Source organism: Camelus dromedarius, chromosome 8, assembly GCF_036321535.1.
Source record: "Camelus dromedarius isolate mCamDro1 chromosome 8, mCamDro1.pat, whole genome shotgun sequence".
Lineage (NCBI taxonomy): Eukaryota > Metazoa > Chordata > Mammalia > Artiodactyla > Camelidae > Camelus > Camelus dromedarius.
The window spans coordinates 20,328,985-20,352,344 of NC_087443.1; the positions used below are offsets into that span (position 1 = coordinate 20,328,985).

At 37.3% G+C, this 23,360-nt stretch overlaps 1 protein-coding gene across 5 annotated transcripts in view; it reads right to left on the reverse strand.

Annotated features, from left to right (window-relative positions):
- Nucleotides 1-5,071: 5,071 nt before the first annotated feature.
- Nucleotides 5,072-23,360, reverse strand: part of MAPK8 (mitogen-activated protein kinase 8) — a 91,845-nt gene continuing 73,556 nt past the window's right edge. For 3 of the 5 annotated variants that reach the window (XM_031460992.2, XM_064487955.1, XM_031460993.2), the window contains 7 exons: nucleotides 22,048-22,213; nucleotides 18,377-18,448; nucleotides 16,854-17,036; nucleotides 16,417-16,541; nucleotides 15,786-15,849; nucleotides 12,802-12,879; nucleotides 5,072-9,269 (listed from right to left, as the gene is read on the reverse strand). In XM_031460992.2, the coding sequence (XP_031316852.1) occupies nucleotides 9,124-9,269; nucleotides 12,802-12,879; nucleotides 15,786-15,849; nucleotides 16,417-16,541; nucleotides 16,854-17,036; nucleotides 18,377-18,448; nucleotides 22,048-22,213 (834 nt within the window). In that variant the 3' untranslated portion in view covers nucleotides 5,072-9,123. Of the gene's footprint in view, nucleotides 9,275-12,801; nucleotides 12,880-15,785; nucleotides 15,850-16,416; nucleotides 16,542-16,853; nucleotides 17,037-18,376; nucleotides 18,449-18,807; nucleotides 18,880-22,047; nucleotides 22,214-23,360 lie in introns of all 5 variants that reach the window. The other 2 variants (XM_031460996.2, XM_031460995.2) reach the window with 2 other exon arrangements.

The following is a 23,360-nucleotide window of genomic DNA, read 5'->3' on the forward strand; positions in this document are numbered from 1 at the left end:
TCTCCATTCTGTCTGTAAAACGTACTGACTTCTGCCTGTAAAGCACTGAGCACTGACGCTGGGGCTCTGGCCTAGTACCTTGTCCCTATCCGCTCCGTTCTCCCCAGCTGAGTTACATTTGTAGAAGCTGTTTTCCAAACCTGTAGATTCGTTATATCTAGTACATCATTTAATATTAAGTAAACCAATGAATTATAAACGTGAAAGGATAATCAATTTTTTGAAAACCTACATGAATGCTTTAGACTTAGAAAAGGCAACTTAACTAAAAAGAAAATCTGTCAAATCACGGATGAATCAACCATGCAAGAATGGAAAATTGGTAAAAATCTAAGATTGTAGTCTCAAATTACTCCAAAAGTGTTCTAAAATTCGTGCCTGACTCTAAAGCAAAAACTGGGAATTTTAAATCTCATACTGAAAAAAAGGGAGTTGTCTTATTTTAAAAGACTGACAAATGTCCCTTTTTAAAGAAGTTAGAATACAATTTTAAGGATGTATGTGTATGAAAGAGACAGAGGCAGAGACAAAGACAGAGGGGGAGATAGTTCTCACTTTACCTGGCTGTTGGAATAACGGATCAGGCGTGAACCGTGTCACTACACGCAGTAACAGGGCTTCAGAATGGAGCCCACAATCCACGCTCCCTGACCTGTGGGCAATAAATGGAGTAACAATGACAACAGATTTCACCAGCTCCCCTTCCTTTCGATGCAGGGCCCCAGCCCCCTGAAGAGTTACCCCAATATCCTGCGTAGTTCTGCCACAAAGGGACAGTGAGAGGTGGCAGCAGTGGTGTGGGGTAACTGTCATATCTACTTAGCTGTGAGCTTGTACATATGAGACGCTGTCCCTGTGACGGAACTGAGACTGAGGGACAGGAAGGGGCAGCCATGCAACCAGACAGCTGCAGGCAGAAGGGGCAGAGCTACAGACGTTTGCATGAGTGCCAGCGCCCCCTGCTGGCATGGTGGGAGGAGGACGGGGCTAGAGCCCAGCAGGGGCCAGACACTGTAGGGCCCTGCCTCCCATGGTGGAGTTTTTATTTGAAGGGATATAGAAAAGCATTCAAGGGCTTTAAATAAATGGGCATGAATTGGCTTACGTTTCAACCAGGCTCCTTTGGCCACCGGTGAGTAGTGGAGGAATTTGGGGGCAGGGAGTGGGAGCAGGGCAACTAGTCAGGGAACTGTCGGCGTGGTCTAGGCCATGTGTGGTAGAGTGACAGGCTGGAAGCTAGACAGGAATGGGGTGAAGACTGAATGAGAGGTGAAGGGAGGATAGCGTGCCCAGACCAGTCTCTCCAGAAGCGCTGACGTGGATGGGAGCAGGTGGAAGCAGAGAAGTGGGGTGGTACAGTGGAGGGGCAAGGGAGAGCTTTCCAAGAAGGGGATTACTGGAGCACGCTCATGTGCTGCCAAGAATGATCCAGCAGAGGAGAGGCTGCTGAGGAAGAGAACAGGGCAATAACGAGGAGGGGAAGTGCAAAAAAAGGCCAGAAAATGTGGAAGGGTTGGCTTCGGAGAGAGGAGGTAGGATAGACAGAGAACCGGGACACAGTTGTAGGTGGGTTTACGTGCTAAAATCTCTGAGACATCCTGAAAAATGAGAAACATGCTGCTCCTTCAACTAACAGCCCCCAAATTTATTTGACCACACAAAACCCTTCTTTGTTCACATAAAACTTCTCAGGCAGTAGAGCACAGTGGTTAGAGATGAAAATTGGAGCCAGACTACCCAGATTCAGATCCTGGCCCCACTGGATCGTTAGCTGTGTAGCCATGAGCAAGTTACTCAACATCTCTGTGCCTCAGTTTCATCACATAAGAAGGGAGAGTAATAGTTCCTACCTCATCAAGTTGTAAACTCTGTGAGCTCATGTGGTCAAAGCACTTTGTGCCTGGCATAGAGTAAGCTCTCCACGAATATTGCTACTAATTCAGCACAGAACTCATGTTCTGTGCAACAAACGTTGGGAACTGCTGCTAGGTACTGAAGGGTTTGAGGAAGGGCGGGGCGGGATAAACACTTTGGCTGCATGTCTGCCCTCCTCCACCTCCTCACCCCTTTTGGCCTCCATCAGGGGTCTCCTGATGTCTGCCTGGTTCCCTTCTTAGTAACACCCTGAGAGCCTGACCTCCCTGATTCTTTGCTGCACACTGCCTCCCATCACCACTGCTCCTGGTGGAGGGTTGGGGATGTCGGTCTCTAAGCAGCTGATAACGAACGGAGGGACCATAACAGAATCATCTTGGGAAGCTTGTAAGAAGACCACCCCTCTCATGGTACTATTTCTGTCAGAATCACCTTCTCCCTTGAGCCCCTCCGAGAAAACAGCTATGGAGTTTTGGCAACTTGCTGTAGGTGAGGTGCCAAGAGTGAAGCCAGGCTTCTACACTTTGGGTATCTGGTGTCAGAGCACATGTCCACATTACTACAGTAATTTCACAGCGCTGTATGCAATTCCCTTATACCACATCTTGAGGGCCATGCATAGTGGAAGTCAGAGGACAGAAACGGCGTAGAAGGCAGGTCCTAGTCATTAGCTTACACAGCCCAACATTTACTGAATGCCTACTTCCCAGGCACCGTGAACTTGGAGTAAGACAGGTTCTTCCTCCCAGGGAATTCCAGGGCGAAGCGACAGCAGCAGACAAGCACACAGGATGTCCTCACAGAACGACTGTAAGAGGCACACAGCACACTGCTGTCTTACGTCCTCTATGGAACAAAGCGGGGAGGGCGTGAACGAAGGAATAGAGTTGAGCAAGGAAACATGCAACGGGGACATGAAAGAAAAAGTCCTTGCAGAGAAGGTTTATCAGAGGAGGAACTGTTTGGCCTGGGTCTTCAGCAGTGAGGATTTCAAACGGGCAAATGCGGGAGTAACAACCAAAGCACGTGCACAAAGCTGTAGCTTACAGGCCGTGGAGGAGGTGCAGCTGGAATGGATGAACGGTGGAAATGACATGAAACAGAACCGAAACACAGTGGTGAACTGCTCCACGTCTCAGAACACAAAACAAGCATAACCCCGAAACCTCAGTACTGATTTTGAGGCATTTCTCTCAAATGAGAATTATTCAACTGAGTATCTTTGGCTTCCCAGTCCCCAGTCTCCACACTTCCAGTCTAACCAGACTTGCTCCCACTGTCAGTGACCCTCCTAAGACAAAGGTCTGGTCATGCTGCTCCTCTTTCTCATGAACTAGGAGTTCCTACTGCCTTTAAAATGAAAACAATTTCTTCAAAATGTTTCAATTCTGATCTCCAACTTTCCAGTCTTACCTCCCGTCATATTCTCTCCTCACAGACCCACACCCCGCCAGGCCGCGCGTACACACACCTTCCTCCTTGCCTTACCCTTTCCCTGGGGATACCCTTCCTCAGAAACACGCCTCCTCCGCAAAGCCCTCCTCATTTCCTCTAACCAGTCCTTCCCCGTGTCCCTTCGGCGTGGTCTTCACTCCTCCACACACTTACTTCAATCAAGCTGACTAGACTCTGAGCGTCGTCCATTTCTGTTATCTCTCTCCACCCCCAGCTTCCAGCACAGGGTCTAAGACACATATACACACATTAACTGATGAAATTAAATGAAATATGTAACTAATCACCAAAGCAGGGGAAGAGACAACAGGATGGAAATGAAATACGTTAGAAGCCTAGCTTTATAAAACATATCTCAAGTATCTTTTAGTTTCAGATGAAGTCCAAAGCCATACTGGTGTATAACCTATAAAGAGTAAAAAAAAAAAAAAAAAAAAAAAATTCAAACCACAAAATCAGTGTGAGTTAATTTTCACTCACACAAAGTCAATGGACCTTTTAAGGAGCAATACTAAAATAAATGCAGCACCTCAATTAACAAGAACGAATTACTCCATTTCATTTGGTGTCACCAGGGTATTGACTGGATGCAAATGAAATTAGCTCAACACTCAACACCGATGTCTGTCTTGCCACCCAGTCTATCACTGGGGGCCTCTCCAGTGACTGCGATGAGGCAGACAGCGCCAGGCTGGCAACCATGTCAGCTGATGGAGCAGCCATGGTCAGGTAGAAGCTTGCCCCAGCCTGTCCTTTCCTCAGGGCAGGGAAGTGTGAGCGTAGGGGAAGGGGAATGTGACCACGTGGGTACGAGGGTCATCTGGAGAAAGAGTTGAGCAAGAGGGAGAAGTGTCATCATACAGAGACTGGACGTCCGCAGTGGGCGAGCCTGACACCCACACAGCAGCCTGCCTGGTGTGGGCAAAGAGAACACCTGCTTGGCAAAGCTGGAAGCGCACGCAGAGCCGAAATCCCTGGTTTGTTTTGAAACAGATCCTCTTTCAATACTTACTCTTGCCAAGTGGCCATGATGGCTGCTCTGTCACATGGTTACCAAGAATTAGGTTAAGGGAACTGAAGCAAATTCTCCTTTTTAGATAATGTTTCTCTAGCAAGTTCCAACACCAGAAAAGCAAGACTACACAAGCCAGGAAACCAGGGCGGTAGTTTAGGCTCTTCAGAATTTGTATAAAATCCAAGTCTAACGAGAACTGTCCTAGTACCCTGTGGATCCCAGTCCATAGGGAATCTTGAAGGTGCCCAGAAAAACTGCTTACCACAAATTTATATTTTGTTTTCAATGAAAAAACTCTTAATTTCATAATTTTTCATACCACTTTTTTCTTTTTTATTTAAAATATTATAACCAATTAACATACTAGATAACATTGTTTACATTCCAGTGGTGCATGTTTAATGACTAGGGCATGAATGATTAAAAACCACAATAATTACCTCAGCATTCCCTACAAAGTGCCCCATTTTGTTTTGTCTAGAGAGGAGAGGGGAGGGGAGGGGAGGGAACGGAACACAGGGAAGGGAGAGGAATGAAGAAGGAACGGCATCATATAGGGAGAAAAGCAGATGTCAGTTATCATACTTAGGTTGCAGGTTTCAAAACCTGTTGAACAGGATAAGCTATAATGAGAAAATAGATGTCACAGTCCAGGTAGACAGCTAGTTCAGTTTAACTTCATCATTCGGCTAAAAGATTAAGAGCTTCTCAAAAATATACCAAATATCGGGCCTACAAAAGTAATTTATTTCTTCGTAAAATTTACTAAGATTTATTCCTTTTGTAAAATGTAAAGAATGGACTGATGTCACGAGCAGGTTTCTACTTACAGAAACAGACAGCATAATGTCCAACGAGCACATCTAACAATTTCCCGAGACGGACAGTGGAAGATTTGACAGGTGAGTCTCTCTTACTGATGCAAGGTATATATTTTACATACTTACTGGTAATGTGTCAACACTGGCTATAAAGTATTTAACACACATTTATAATTCACACTCAGTGAAGATCTAACAGTCAGGGCAACAGCTTACTTGGGAAAGCACAGAAAATTAGTGTGAGGTAGTTCAATAAAAACCTAGTTCAATTTGTTAAGTTACTGTGAGAATAGAACATTGTGCAAAACTAATCCACAGGTAATATTTCTCAGAAGTTTCAGTAACGAAGAGAATCGAAACCAGAAATGGCCAGAAACTGATACTCTTACTAGACTCTCCTTAAGAGCACTTAACTAAGAGCAGTTAGTTTGAAATTAGGATTTCTGTTTTCCTTACCAGTTTTCTAATCGTACCCCAAACTATACATTTCTGCTTCAATGCCCTTTACCTCTTCATCTTTCTTGCTATTAAGGAAAAATCAGTTTCCTCTGATTCAGGAAAAACCTAAGAGAGATCAGTAGAAACACAGTGTGTCCTAAAACATAAAGGATCGGAGGCAACATTTAGGGGGGCTGCTAACGACAGAACAGTGGTGTTTGCTTTTTCTACCGGTGAGTTTACGGGGGTCGTGGGGCGTCATGCATTCACTCTACAGCTAGTGTCTGACTAATGAACAACAACTCACAAACTACAACAGTTTTTTTTTTCTGAAAATAGACTATGTTTTTACCTCAAAATGTTGTACAGGCTTGTGCCTAGGCAACAATGAGCAGTTACGTCTTCAGAGTGCAGCACACACAGGCCAACAGTGCGTACCAAGTCTTATCTGTAACCCCAACTGCATTCACTTGCCTGCTGCTGACTTCACTACCAGACATCGATGTCCTCTTCACCTTCACCTTTTCAGACAATGCAGCAGGATTAGCGTGGAACCAAATAACCAAAGGGCTGACGGGAAGGTCTGCTGCTTTGCAGTACAGTCAAGCTTCTCGATATCATTAAGGGGGCTGGGTGGTAGCCTCCTCACTTAAGAGGCTGGCATTTCTCTTAGGAAGTCTGGTGTCAATGCACTGTGCCTTTACCAACTTGGAAGAGTGCACACCAGGAGCAGTCAGCAGCCGAGGATGTGTGACAAAGTGAGTGCTGCTGAGCAAACAGTATGCAACAGTTGAGATGCTCCTTTTATATGTACTATGATTAAGCAATCCCAACAACAAGATCATTTAACAAATGGTTGGAATCCATTAGAGGGTAACAGAATAGTATGGTACATATTACAGGGAAACAGAACTGTAATCCCGAAGAAGTATGTATAAAGAATTAGTGTCTCTTTCCTCACCTACAAAGTTGAATAAAAAATCTTGGTCAAAATAATTTTCTGACAGTAAGACAATGGGTATTTAAAGTATAAAAAGTTGAAAAATCAAAGTTAGAAGACAAGCAAGGTGGGTTTACGTAAGTACTGCTTGACAGAAGAAATCATACTTGTAATTCCTCTTAAAAACCATAAACGTTTAAGATGTTTTAAAGGTTCAAAAAGCTTCTAAAATAAAAAGAACTAGAACATCTTCAGTTTAACAGACTTATAAGAGAAGAGGGAAAGTTGTATTTAGATACTGCATTTTAAAAACCCAGGGCACACAACACTAACATACAGACTTTCTATTCAGGGCATAACTTAAATATTTCAGTCTACATGACTAATAAAGAGTTTTCTTTGAATCAACTGAAACATGCTGGTCAGCAAGCGGGAGCTGGCATATACAATAAACGATACAGTAACAACACCTGGTTTTCCCTGCTCAACCAAAATCTGTATCAATAGAGATGGCTTATCAGCAAGGAAATACAAAATATGAGAATCTTCTGAGAGCATGTCAGTTGTTAAAGTGCAACAGTGAAATAATCCATTCTACAGAAATAAAGCTAGTTAATCGTCAGACTAATACGAACTAAGAACACATTCATGCTCGAATTTCTTCTGAAATCATAAATCCAATCCTGTTCCTACAATTCAAAAGGTGTTATAGTCTCAAAACTTTAATTTGCCTAACAAAGTGAATGCAGCCTGTCATACGAGTAGAAAAGGGATTGATAAAACGGCTGACAACCTCAAAAGAGACTAGAAATCACGACTTTAAACCATCAAAAACAAACTTGCTATTTCAAAGCATATAAAAAGGCTATTAATGTATTTTAATCCTAAATATTGCACATTAACAATGACCTAAAATACCTTACTCAAAAGGAATTTTGCACGAAATGTATGAATAACATGCCAAGCGGGCTTTCAGATGCTGCACGCTGAGCCACACCCGTTCTTGCTCCTGTTGGTCATTAATTCCAATGGGCTTTCTGCCTGGAACCTTTCGCTTATTTAAGTGTGCATTTCCCAGTTCATTACATGATATCCCTCTTGTTCCAAAAATAATAAAAAGTGCCTGGGGCATTACAGACAACGTATTTCAGAGATAATGAGACTTCAATGACATTTTACTTAAGAAAAATTCAGTTATAGAGAAATAATTCTGCAGATATAAAATGTAAACAGTTAACATACAACTTGTCAGGAGCAGCACCATTCTTACACTGTTCAACATCCACATTGTGTGTTTTACTGAAAATTAGGTATTAAAAAAAAAAAAGGAAAGACTCAGACTAAATAACCACCACTTATGCCTGCTCTGCTCAATGTGAAGAAACAGTCCTTAAAACATGATATCCTATATATGGCTGTGTGCTACTATTTTTAGATGAACGGTATATTGCTCATTTTATACATCACCTACAGAAATCTAAGTAGGCTTTGGAACCTCCCGACAGCTAGTATAAATATGATTATGCCACAGGTAGACTCAAATGGCCAGAAACACCTTGAGAACTGGTGCTCAACTGACTGATACTCTAACAGGAAACTGGACAGGTCCAAGGGCCCGAGGCTGCAGGAAAGGGAAAGACCAGACTCCAGATCACTGCTGGGACCCACAGCCTGCGTAGATTCACTCAGTGTATACAAAAACAGGCTCATGGCTAGTAAAGGTGAACCATCTGTTTATTTGCATTGAAATGTATTATTCATGAAGTATCCTCTTGATTTTACGTGACCATAAGCTTTGAGCATGCCACAGATTTGCAGAAAACACCATATTCTCCTACTTTACTTTTGGTGGGTGGGATAGGGGGATAGGAGAGTGGTGGTAGACGCCCAGCATCTTCATTGACATGCTCTGAGTTATTCTGCCATTTAGATGATGGGGCTTTTGCTAAAATTTGTGTAGGATTACCTACCAATTGTTGTTAACTAAATCAGAATTGGCAAGTAGAAAATATTGGAGGCTTTTTTTTTTTTAAAAACACGTTCATCATTTACAGTAGTTATTCCTGAATATAACTGGCTACAGGTTATTTTCCCTCATTCCTCTGGGGTTATTTCATTGATAAGCACATAACCCTGAAGGATAGCATCATGAACAAAACATTTGAAATAAATTCTAATTAAAAAAAACTATAAAAATCTTAAATAATTCATGATATAGGCAAGTCACCACATAATAGTTGCTTTGATAAACAAAATCTTACAAGTTCAGTAAAAAAAAATCAGCAGCATAAGATAAAGCAAATATGCAAAAATTTAAAACCATGATAAAATAATTAGGTTTACATTATATAGTTAATTACAGCAAAAATACAATACAATTTTGTTGCTGTTTTAAAACACAACTTAAGTTTTAAATTACATCACTTGAAATTAAAAAAAAATAAAACTACTTTACTACAAAATGAATTCTACATTTTTGAAAAATCACTCAAAAATAAGACCACTGAATTGTTTTCAAAGTAGTTCTATCAATGACTAAACGACTCCCCAACCCTCCCACCCCCCCAAGGCCCAAGTAGTCATCTACAGCAGCCCAGAGGTCCAGCTGATGCTTCTAGACTGCTGTCTGTATCCGAGGCCAAAGTCGGATCTGTTGACATTGAAGACACATCATTGACAGACGATGATGACGATGGATGTTGAGAGCCATTGATCACTGCTGCACCTGTGCTATGAGAAACAAAACAGCAAATCAGTTGCAGACAGAGTTGCAGACCGAGCTACTTGTATTGTACTGACTATCTCTAGTGGTCAGTAACGTCTCTTTTGGCTTTAAAAGGCTCACTAAAAATAATCGCAAGTGATACTCAACCCAACACTAACACTTCACTGCAAACTATGAGGTGAGAATTCTGAAAATGTCTGGAAACCTGAAGCCCTGTCCTTTCTACTAATTTGTTTTTCATTTTCAATTCAAGACAAAAATTGTTAAGTCCAAGCCATATTTAGAAATGATCCTATGGTAAGATTCATGAATTGGCTTTAGGTTGTGTATGAATAATACTGATAATACATACAAAACTGTCTGTATTGCATTTTGTTGGAGAGAGGATCTCAATGGGATGTATGACTCAAAAAGTTAAAAACTGCTGCCCTAATAAAGAAATGCTTTATGACATCTTCTCACTGTGAAGTCCAAACAATCCTTCTGGTACATCCTGTTTTAAAGCAAAAACCAAGACAAAGACCAAAATCAGCTTACTTCAAAGGATCCTTAGTTCAACTGCCCCATTTTACATGAGGTTACATGACTTGCCAGAGTCACACAAGTGCCCTAGTTAGGTGAAGTCAGGTCTTGTTGTTTCTCTTCTAATACTTGATAAATGCAAATATGAGTTTATTAAACAGATAAAGTTGGGGAAGACCTTTACCAAAAGCATACCCTAACAAGAATTTCCTGGATTTTAAAAAGTAATAGGAATACTTAACATAGAAAAATCCTCTCAAGGGGGTTCGGTAAGGAAGGAGAGGGAATGACATGGGGTAGGAGATGGGGAATATGTTAAAGGTGATTCATGCCCTAGGTGAGTGCTTTTGAACTAAATGATCATTAAATAAAAGTCACTGCAAATTTGAGTATATTAAATAATGCAAGTTATATAAAAGTCTTTAAGAACACATTTATGGAATAAAGAGAAATGGTTTACAAACTGAGCAATAAGAATTTCTTAGGGGTGAGTTTCAGGGACCCAATGATGTTAAAACAAAACAGGCTGAAAAACCACTGCTCTAGAACTCAGCACATCAGTGCTGGGGTGGAGGCTGGGAGACAGAAAGGAATGGAACCACAAGGGAAAGAGCAGGAGATGGGAGGTGAAATGGGAAAGGAAAGCAGACCAGGCACTTTAGGCCAGACAGAAGAGAGAAAACGGAGAAATGTGATAACCTTCTAGACACAAGGAAGGTCCATTAGGTTCCCAGTCGGAGTGAAACAGAGACATTACTTGTTTGGAAGTCCAACCCATACAACACTGTGCACCTAGAAAAGGCTGCACCTTTTCTAACTGAAGTGTACAGAATACATACCATGGCTAGCTTCAAAGACTTGTACTGAAACGTTCAAATCATAAAAGAGTTTTATCATATATAATTTTTCATGCCTCTGTTTTTTTAGTCCAAATTTCATTTTAACCAAATTTCTTAAGCTGATAAAAAATTAACTTTTAAATGCATCATAATTAAACAGTTATTTTAATCTGAAAATCAAATACCTAAGGGAAAAAAAAACCACGTGTTTTTTTCTAACCTTTAAAGCAATACAGTAAATTCTCAAAATCTGAATGGCAATAATATGGAAAAATCTTTAATTTCAGGTATCTGGGTCATTTCCCTCTCAGTGAGTCTCTACACACTCAAAAAAGTCATGCAAACTCATTTTAATATTAGCCAAACCAAAATAAAAATAAGATGCAATCCAGGTGAAAAAATAATATATTTGAAAATCAAGTCAAAATGGCACTGTGATTATCTGATATTTTGATTCATTAAATACTGTTTCCTTCTGTTTTTGCATATAATTAAGAACTGAATATTTTTATAACAGATTAATTTACTAACACTCTTCTTTGCAAGCTACAACTGAGAATCCAGAAATGTCTAGAAATTTGCAGTCCGGTCTTTTTCCACTGACTTATTTTATAACCATAGTCAAGTAATGTCTAGGATTCAAATTCTTCACTTATACATTAAGAACAAATACAACTGCTCTATCATGAGATTAAGTTTACTCAAACATATGGTACTTTGGATGTGCCATCCACTAGAACAGTATGCTAAAGTGTAAAACTCTCCCTGATAATGGACTTTTTCAAGTTCTATTCGAGTCTCCATCATGAATAATTCACTTATATGACTACTGTATATCAATACAAAGCTAATTAACTAACAGCTATAAAGCATTTATAATATAGCTTTTTAAAAAAGCAACTGCAGGTAAAAGATGTCAAAACCAATTTATATTTTCAATAGATCTATATTATAATTTGGAAGATTGCATTCCTGATTAAGAATTTAAAAAACAAAGAATTAAAAGAACTCAAAATACAACCAAAAATGTTACAGGAAGCTACAAAAATTGTTTAAACAAATATATGTTTATAGTACAATAAAATGGGCACCTAAAACTATAGTTATAAATCTTACTTATAAACAAGATGTTAGATACAACATCCAATTTTTTTCTTAGAATGCAGAAGAGTTTTAGAAGGATGATTCAAATGGCACAGTTTTACTCAAATTCAAGATCTATCTGTTGAAACATTACTCAGCCTTCAAGGTTCAGCTCAAATTTAATCTTTTCCATAAAACTGTACTAATCTCTGTAGCCAGAAGTCTCTGCTGGCAGCCAGAGACCACATGGGATCTGGAAAAACCATGTCCTCTAAACTTACTGATAAACATGGCTTCAATTATTACCTTTTCTACATAAAAAGATCTATTGTCTTATATCATTTAATTTTTCTAAACTTTAGTTTCCTCATCTGTAAAATGTTCATAAACAATCCTATCCTCGGGGTTTTGGAGGGCCAAATGAAACAAAGTACGTAAGCCACCAGTGTCTGTCATGTAGTGTGTACTTAATATGTACCTGTTACCTGTCATTTAACTTTTCCTTTCAATTCTTTATGCTTTACAAGTACTAAAATTAAATATAAGATGAGCTTATGATAAAAGAAAATGTTTACATCCTACAAACCAGCGTTCTTCTTAGAGATAGAATACTTTCTGACAGGAGTTTTATCGTTACTGCCTTAGTTAAATCAAAAATACCAAAAGGAGAAAAGCGTTAACTAGGCATCATGTACAAAATTTTGCACTGAAGCTCTAGTTTATTTATCCAAAGTAAAGACTGTTAAAATAATAGAAAGGTAAATATAATGGATTATGAGAAATTTTTTCTTTAAAGACAATGCCAACAACAAAAAAAGGTTTTAAATTTCTGTTCTTTAATGGAAAGTCAGTAGCACAGGAAAAGATGTGCATTTTATGAAGTCAGTTACTGACATATTAGTACAATGCACTGGTACAACCGTGTGCCAATGCTTTCAAATTTAACCACCCAAATTGTACCCCATATACTTACTACACTTTGAATAATGATGGTAGTAAATATGGAAAGAACTGAAGGTTTCAGGCCACTGAAGATTACAATACAAGAAGTAAACTGTAATCTTAACCGAGCTTATATTGTAACCAACCTAAAGGAGAGGGCTGCCCCCGTATAACTCCATTCTTGGTTCTCTCCTCCAAGTCCATAACTTCTTTGTATATCAATTCTGAAAAAGAGGTGAACAAAGTTCTCAAAGTCTGAAAGCCAATCTCACAAGATACGTATGTTTCAAATAAGAAATTTTTACACACGTTAAGTACTATGAATAGTTTCCTTACGATGGTCCAGAAGTGTCAGACTCCCTGACATTCAAAGGTGTTAATAACAAGTCCTTGATCCTCAACCATGAATTATATTGAAAGAAAAAAATCTCTGCTATAATACTCTGAAAGGTGGGGATAGAGCTGGGGTTAGAAGCTTTATCTTTCTTACTCTACCAGCACTTTGTACTATAACCGTATCACACATAAATCATTCTGTACTAAAAATGCTCATTTAATTCTCTCCGTGAGGGCTTGAATCAAATTTGTCTTATGAACTTCTATTTCCTGAGCCCTGACATTACCTGATACACCGTAGGTACTTACCCACAGATACTGTTCAACAATTTAGATGCAAGAGTATGTGGAAGCTTCTTTAATCAGAACAGAATACAAATAAATTTTCATTAAAGGAAAAGAATCAGGCAGCTGTAGTTTAACTCCTTCTGAGTTGAAACACGGCATGCTATCACTGCCAAGACTTCTCCATGGGAATCTTGTTCCTTAACTAGGCTTCTGGCCAGTGCGCAGACTGCTGGGAGGACTGCTCCAGAGGCAGAGAGATGCCGGACTGCCCTACCGGTGGATGTGCCTTTGGCCCTGTATTCGTCTACATGATCCTGACATCAAGTGTGACGTGCCTTGTGAGCCTGCAAGTCCACTTAGGAAGAACCTTCTGGTGGATGCTAATATTGCCATTATTCACTGTCTTCTCTGGGTCACGAAATCCTTTGAGAATTGCATAAAAGCAATAAACCCTCTTCTGAGGAAAACGTACAAGCAAAAATGTTGCACAGAATTTCAAGGAGTCTGTAATTCCTTATATTTTTGACAAATTATTTCTGATCACAGGGTATGGCAACATTTATGCTGATAATAAGGTAAAACAAATGGATACCCTGGAATGAACAGGAACTACAAATACCTAAGTTTGCCTACCACCGCGGTAACCTACTTGGGCTGGGAAGGGGAAAAACAGAAAGTCATGATAGAGGAAAGAATGGGAGATGCTTTTCTTCAAAGAAACAAAAAGGAATGATAAGCATTTTAGATAGGAGGTTTAAAAAAAAGAAAACACCACCTGTTTATGAAAAGGGATTAAGGCAGGAGAACCAAAGCTAATTAGGAGTACTACCTAGATAAAGCAATCTGTAATCAATGGCTTTGGCAATGAATTTTTCTTTCTGAAATGATGCTAAAATTCTTAAGAAGATCTTTAAAAAGATAGTTTGTAAGTACTCACTAAACTGCATTTGGGGCTGGGGAAAAAGATACAGAATAAAGATAAACATGTTTAGAGTAATCAAAAATCCCAGCTACATCCTTCTACAAATGAAAGTATTATGTTTCACTGATTTTAAATATGCACTTTTTTCATGGTTTAAAATCTCTGAAATTGGGTTGCATCTTATAATCAATGGTGCAGTACAGCTGGCATTGTTTTCTCTTTCTCAGTGGCGCGTTACGGTGTTTTACAACTGGTGACCTATTAAGATTCCATGAAATACCGTAAGTATTTATTGTAGATGTAATGATATATAAAAATATCTTTTTAGATATTTTAATACATACTCTGACCCATAGTTACTATACTCTTATAAATTACATATCTTACATATACAGATGCACTAGGTTCTACTCAATTCTATCATTCTGGTGGGCTCTATAGAGTCTAACTATATGTCTCCCAAAGTCAACTTACAGAAAACTAGTCTCTGGTTTTTTCTAAGAAGAAAGAATCAAATTCATTCCTCCCCGGTGAATTGATAGATGGATTACCTGCTCTGGTTTATACCTCCCCAGTCCCCTTTCCCTTCCAAATAGTTAAGGTCTTAGCTCTTGTCTTCTGTCTACCTGATTTTCAGATCAGGTGAAAAAGGGGATCAAGTGACTTGCCCAAAGTCATGAGCTTCAAGAGCGGTCAACACTTTAAATGACAACAATATAAATGGAGGTAAACAGGATCTAAAAGTTACATGGCCCAAATGTCCCAGAAAATCTTGTAAAGAAATATTTTAACATTTCCATGACTAACAAAGCATTATTAATGTTCAACAAAAGTAAAAAAAATACAATAAAACTATTATATTAGATATGCAAAGATTAAAAATTAACTCACCCTGCTGGTGAGGGTAGGGGTAAAACAGACACTCCTACACAACGCTGATGGAAGTGAAAAGCGGTACAATTCCTTTGGAGAGGAACTGGAAATAACTGAAGAATATCCTCTGGCCCAGCAAATCTCCTTGTAGGACTTTTCTTACAGGCATGTGCACGTTCTCAGATGTGCACAAGAACACTGCAGTTGTTTGTAACAGTAGACTAGACACAACTTAAAGGCTCTTCAAGAGGTTGCTGGATACAGGACAACCTTGTGACACTGCCACACAGTAGATCACTAACCTGGCAGTAAACGAAATGAGCCAGGAAGAAGAGAGAATAATCTCTAAAATGTATGATTATATCAACAAAGCAAGTGTGCTGTATGCAACCACTGGTGATTAAAACAAGGTGGGAGAGAGAAAGCTGAGACATCAAACACACGTTTGTGTATCTGTAGACTGTGGAAAAAAGTAAGTTCTAGAAAGCACTAAAGTGTCTGTGTCTGGGGTGGGGAACACAAGACATTAGGATTAAGTCTGCGAGGGAAGGAGACTAACTTTCTACTTTCGTAAAAATATTAATAACTATATTATCAAATATCAGTTACGAATAATAGAAAATGTCTTTCATTTCCCTAACATGATGAATAATCAATACAGAAAGCCAGAAGCTCTTCCAGCTTCATCTTAAAGAATGTGGTGAATGTTACCTTTCCACTCTTCTATCGTGTGTTCCCTTTCATCTAACTGCTTGTCAGGTATCTTTGGTGGTGGCTGAAAAACACAAGGCAATAATAATTGAGCCAGTTTATTGGGAATATGGAAATTCTTCATAATTATTTGAAATATTAGTCAGACAGAAGGCCTGGAAAAATATATCATTAGACCAAGATTAATCAACAATCAACAATGTTCTTGTGTAGAGAGGCTAGTTTTGGAAGACTCCATGACAGGAAAAAAGATGTTTAACCCTGTTTTTCTTTTCTTCTTGTTTTTGAAAACTGTCACATTTTACTTATATCATAGAATTGTGCAAGGCTTTGGAAACAATAATATGTTTCACAACTAAATTAAGATGTTTCCCCAAAGAGCTCCTCAACATGCTAACTCATCATATCAGGTATCGAGGCAAAAAGGCAAGAAACTGGGAGGGAACCTTATTTTGTGTAAGAAGTGATTGGGTATGTTCGTTCTCTTAAGGAACTTTTCATGCAAAAATAGGAAAACACCATGATTATTTATTTGTATTTTTATTTAAAAATTTAAAAATCCTCTAAACCTAACTTCAATTCTAACTGTAAGAGTGTAATATATTCTTAAAACATTAAGAAGACAACTTACAGCCTCTGCTTCAGAAGGATCATACCAGACATTGATATACGGGTGCTGGAGAGCTTCATCTACGGAGATCCTTTTAGATGCATCAATTACCAGCATTTTGGATAACAAATCCCTTGCCTGACTGGCTGCAAAAATAATGATGTTAATGTATACATATCTCATAAAAGCTTTAAAATTATCAATACATTTCAGAAACTTGAAATTATCACTTATTAAAAATGTTTTTAAAGGATAGAATTTACTATAAAATTATGCACATGTTTAGAAAATACAAAATTACCAAAAAAAATTAACAAAAAATAAACTGAAACTTCACATTGTTCCACTACCCAGCGATAATGTTATGTCCCATAAGAATATAAACACAACCCCACGTAACCCCCTCATACACCGAACTACCCACAAAGGGATTAAAGATATATATTTATCAAAAGTACCTTTAAGTTTGTTGTGTTCTGAGTCAGCTGGGAAAAGTACATCAGGGAAGAGTTTCTCAAAGCTATAGCCAGCATATTTAGGTCTGTTCTCGACGTAAGTCCTTACTGTTGGCTGTAGTTTCTTCATGAATTCAGGACATGGCGTTCCAAGCTGTTCAATAACTTTATTCCACTGATCAATATCTAATATCAAGTAGCTAAGAAAAATACTGTGTATCTAATGTCCAACATATTAGTCACATCCATATTAAAATAACAAGAAAATGGCAATTAAAAAATCCTAAGAAAGAATGTGGCAGTTATAAATCTTATAGCCACCTTGTAAAAGGCAATGACTGCAGGTGGACAAAAAGATCAATAAACAAGCTTTGTTAACCTTATTTATTATGTGTATGTGTATGTCTACTAATACTGATTTTTATCATAAAAATGGAAGCTTAAAATCACAAATTCTAAATACAAATGGTAAGTGGCTCAAAGAAAAATGATAATTAGTACCCACAGGAACTCTAAATGTAAACTGTACACAGTTCTAGAATACAAAATTTGCCTTTTCTTCCAGCTTATCGGAAAATATGAATGCATTTCCAAGAAGATAAGAAATATTTCTTATCATCTGTACTGCTTTTTTGAGTTTTCTACACTAACAGAAAAAAATTAGTAGCAATAAAAATGATGGCTCTGATAAAAGTGGCATTTTCTTTTGCCATTCTGTTTAGCTTATGTTAATAAAAATTTTTTAAAGCTCTGAAATTTAAAAACATAACTCATTATTTTGGTAAGTTGTAAGGTCAGAATCCCTGGTCTCTTTCCCCCGAGTCTTTAACACTTCAAGTCCTCCCTATGGACTAAGACCTAAAACTTTATTGTAATTCAGTGAATATGGCTTTTCCCATTCTTCTTCCTAAAACAATTTCAAGTGTCACTAGCTGATAAACACATAACAGATCACTGTTAATGTAAATATTAAAAGTAGTCAGCTGAACAAAAATCATGAACCTAAATCTACTCATCACCATATAAAACTATTACTGCTGAAATTCTTTGGCAAACAGATCCGTATGTTATGCTGAGTAATGAGACAACAACCAAAAGACATAAAACACACAGAACATCAACAAAAAAAGGAGGTGGGGGGGTACAAAACAAAAGGATGACCAGAAGCAACAGACAATTCCAAAATTCATATTAAGTCATAAGTACTTTTAGACTTACTCAAGTGTAAAATTACTGGGAAATTTTAATGCAAGCCATGATTTTTGATTTAGGTCAAATAAATCAACTCAAAGCCAGCAAGTGATTGTGGATAATTAACTTGAGCAGTTTTCAGAATTAACATATGAGACAACCAATGAATGAGGGAAAGGAAAGTCTATGTCAAATAACAGGTGGTATTTTGAAAGAGTAATTTAACAATACTTTCTTATCAGGGAGAGACAAAATACATTATACCTGACCAAGCTGAAGTGCTGTCATACATTTTGACCTTTAGAAACTACACTTTAGGCCAAAGATAAGGATACGATCTGTACCTGGGAACAAAACACCACCTTTGATCATTTCTCCCATGATGCACCCAACTGACCAAATGTCAACTGAAAACAAAATGCAATGACATTAACGTAAAGATTTTGGTTAAAATAAAAAAAATATAAACATTAAAAAAAATCACGCACACCATGTATACTTCAAAATTATAGAAAGCCGTATAAAATAAAAATGAGTGACAGTGAATGTGCTCTAACTACCAGCAGAGACTGTATGTCCTACTGCCAGATGCAGCCTACAAATATTTCAGCTTCATCTCTCAACAATTTTTGAACTATAACAGCCACAAACTTTACGTCTGTTTAAAAAACCCCACCTGTATGAATGTGCACTCTATTCATTTTCATTAGAGAACATACTGGGAGTTCACCTGACTAATTAAACTGCTGCAGCAGCACAAGGATACAGTCCCTTCCTGGAAAGAGGATTTTGTGGCAAACCATTTCTCCCATAATGCACCCCACAGACCATAAATCCACTATATGTTTGCAGCACAAAAGAAGGAAAAGCAAAGCAAAAGGTTGTTAAAATCAAAGAAGCATAATATGACTGCATTATATAAAAACGGCAAAACATCACAAAAAGAAAAGTGATCTTAATTTTAGCTAATGGAATAATTTAAAACACAAAGTATTTTTCAAAAGGCTTTGATTCACAAAAGCAAATGTGAAGTGTGGCCTTTTAACTACATATTTAATTTTAAAGTGAGAGCTATGCACAGAAATCCCATAATTAAAAAAAACCTACGTATCTTGTCCCTGAGAATTTGTTTACAAAATATAAGAAAGAACCAAACACACATCTTGTAAATTAGGCTGAAAATGCACATGAAGTAGCAAAATTTTAAAAATAAAATCTTGATACTATTTTGAAGTTCAACTGTGCATTATACTCTCTCTTTAAGTCAAATGAAAGAAAAAAGCATGAGCAGAAATAATCGAGTATATCAAAAGGTTTAACAGAAAGAATGTTTCTATGAATGACTGTAGTTAAAAAGTTAAAACTCTTCAGAAATTTTCAAGTTGGATTTCATAAATCTGCATTGAGAAGTGCTAAGTTTATTCTGAATTGAAAGTTATCTGTCTTCTTGGCAACACTATGCTGCATTTACTCTACTGTTCCCAAAGGAAAGCACGCAAAGAATGAACAAATAATCAATTAAGGAAACTTAGTAAAAAATGTATTTCATATGTTTTTCGCCTTAAGTTTTTTAAACCCATAAATCCAAACTATTTTGACTTAAGAAGTTAGTTTTGGCTGAATACAGTATGAAAGTTCCCACAGATTTATTATCTACAGTCTCCTGGTGGATTTATTGGCCCTTGTCAACTTTAAATGAGAGCTCTAATCAATGCTGAAAAGAATCTGCTAGACACAGAAATGGGCAATTTGAGGACCTCCACCTGTTTCACTAAAACTAACAAATACTCTGACATTTTCTATCTTTCGGTTTCAAAGTCGGATAAAAAGTAGATGCCTGTAATTTAATATAAGAAAGGGAAAAGGAGCAACGTGAAAGGAAAGCTTCAGAAACCTGCATTTGTTTTTGAAGTCTGAAGGCTCCAATTCTTGAATAGCAAAATGTTAGGAAGGATGTTAGAGATATACCTTTTACCCATGCTGCAGAACTCAGGCACTTAAAAGTCTGTACTTTCTAGTACACTCATAAGGAGACGGCTAGTTCATTACAGAATTTTAGGAGTTAAGTTGGGACAAATTTTGGAAATCCTATGGAACTAAGGTTTCTCTAAAATTTCACATTAAAATACATTAGAATCTTTTTACATTTACAGCATGATTCAACTTTCAAGGATAAAATTTTAGAGGAAAAACTAGTATTCATAAACCAGTTCAGAGAAAAACCTTTTCCAGGGTTTTCATTTTTGGCAAAAATCTATGACAATAATTTTTCCCTATGGATTTTATAGAGAATAGCAAGATTTAGTTAAATATTCAGAACACAACTTATGCAGGTAATCTTAAGAAAAACATTTTAAAACAGATTTCAAAAGCTGCAAGCATGAGAGAAGATACTGTGTGGGTTAGTAAAGCCTTTCCTCAGAAAACAATAAGCCTGATTTATATGTAAAACTAGCTTTACAGGGCCTAACTGCTTAGTCTATTGGGCAGTTTAAATATATTCTGTTATCTTACACTTTCCAAAAAGCATTGGGGTAGCTTGCAATAAAAGCCATATAAAACAACGTTGTTAGAACAGGTGGGGGTGGATGGGAAGTGTCCCCAAAAGGAGGAAGGTCTTATGTTTAACCCTGTTGGCTAATGCAGTTACATAATTAAGCATTACATTTGACTCAGTTTCCTGGGGGCAAAAAAAGGCAATAAAGTGATCTATATAATTCTTATCTAAGAAAGGAAAGTATGTCAATTTTTATGTCAATTTTTTATATGATAGTTTTTCTTGGTGCTAATTTTTGGTAGGAGGCTCCCAAGATCACAATTATAGGACCGAGTGACACATTACACATTATCTGTGACAATCAATGGTTTTACAGCAAATGCAGAAGTAATCTTCATGCTGGTCACTGGAAGTACCAATTCTCAAAAAAAAAAAAAAAAAGTCTAATACTAAACCTAACATGCTGAATTCTATACGGTATAAACAACTTTAGGAAAAGAGTAAGAAACAGTCTATTTCAGAACAAAAGAATTATAGTAAATGTTTAAAGTGTTTGTTTTTAATTAGTTCAGAAAAAGAAATTAAGCTATAGTCCTGAGTTCAATGTTATCTTTTATAAAAAAGAACCCAGAAGACTGACTTGATACAGTTTCCTGATTCGAAGTGAACTGCTGTTTCGGACTCCTTCCTAGCAAAAATGTCTAGGTCCTATTTCAGGAAATGTTTCAGATTAAATTACCATATTAAAAAAGTTATGGTTTAAGTCAATAAAATCCTGTATAAACTTATTCATCTCCTAAATGACTGAGATTCAACAAAATTTCTTGAGTATAAATATATGTATGTATATGTATACAATTTTTTAAAATTCATGAACTACATGCCTAATAACTTCCTTCAACCTTGATTCTAGTGCTGATATATATAACTGACTATATTCACACATATTTATGCCACTTCTTTAAGGCTGGACATAAGGGCTTTGATGAAACAGTGAAAGTGACCCTCCGAAAGGTCTCTACATCAGTTATCCATCAGCTTTGCAGAATGGCCTTGTTGTAACTCTCAAAGTTTGCACTGAGCGCTACTGCTATTAACTTTTGTGTCATGGGGTTGGAAATGTGTGCAAATATCACTAACGCAAACTAAGATTACTGAAGGTAAACTATTGGTCCACTGTATACTTCCTTGAGCCCATGTTAGAATGCTCATTTTCAAGTTACAGGCAAGCAAATGGCATATGTTCTGTTACAGGGGCCATGGCAACAAATTCTTCATCCAATGGTAGTGTTGATGGTTATGTATTTGTGTTTAAATAAACAGGGGCCCCCAAGTTTTTTCAAACATTTATGACAGAATTTGTAGTTACTTGTAGTTGCAGTTGATAAACGTTTCTAACAGCGATACACATTTAAAACTATGCACTTCATTTTAAGTATTTACATAAGAAATCTGAAAAACAGAAGCAAATAAACCAGAACATTATTCAAGGAAATAGCGTTTGCTGACCGTTTTCTTTGTAGCCCATCCCTAGGATGACCTCAGGTGCTCTGTAGTAGCGAGTCACTACGTAAGGTGTCATCATAAAACTAGTTCCTGCAGTCCTGGCCAGTCCAAAGTCAAGAATCTTCAAAGTGCAGTCTGATTTTACTACTATATTACTGGGCTTTAAGTCCTTCAAAAATAAAAATAAAAAAATTACTGCTATGATATAAACAAATACTTTGCAGTCCACAAGTTATAAGATCACTTGTAAAACAATTCACGTTAATTGTTCATTTTTCTCACTGTAATTATTATCACTGCGCAGATTCATTATAACAGGCAAATTTGAGAAATGAGCTTGATGGCATTTTAAATTTATGAATACATACAGTTCTTAAAGAAGTTAGCACTGTTTTATTTGCTAGAAATTATGATTAGGTAGAAATTAAGTAGAGTAAAAGTGATTAGGAAAGGCATCTCAAAGTTCACATAAGAACTACTATGGTAAAAGAAAGAATCTTAAGTTAGCATTTATATTCGTTTGTATACTAAATTACCAACTTTTAAAAAATCTCATTTTAAAGTCACAATAAGCTTTATACAGATATTATACATCAACAATGGGCCATTCTATGTCAACCAAAGCAAATGTCATTTGACCTTTCGAATCGGTAGATGTTCAACTCTAAAGGACTGAAATAGTCATTATCAGTCTTTCCATCACTGATTTGCCACCCAAAGTCATACAAATTTGTTCATAAAATTTTTGACTGACCTTAGAGTTAGGACACCATTGTCTTGGTGCCACTATCCATAAAATTACTTGCTATTGATACTACAATGTCTTTGTGAAGAATTTCCCACCTGATTCCAATACACTGAATTAATTAATTAAGGAATTCTGTGCTATGATCATTAAAAGGCAGCAGCATAAACACTCATGGCTTCAAGTTCAACCAATCTTGCCTGTTAGCTTCCATAAATCCTATTATGAACTAAGAGGCCAAAGAAAGCAAGCGTACACCCACATACATTGAATACCAATGACTAATACAACGGAAAAGAAAGCAGACCTGAAAGATAATGGTTACTTTTGTAATGTCTATAATCCAGAAGGGCATGTATGTTGTCTGTAACATATTCTGATAGGCAATCATGGATGGGTTTAGAAGATGTGTCCTCTAAATGTTTTATCAAATTAAAAATAGGTATCAATAGGCTTATTGAAGTAAGATGAAAATTTTCATTATTGCTATCCTGTAAATATGTTGCCACTGTTTCCAACATATAATGTCTCAGCAAAGTAACACTGCACATTCAAAAAAAAGTATTACAAA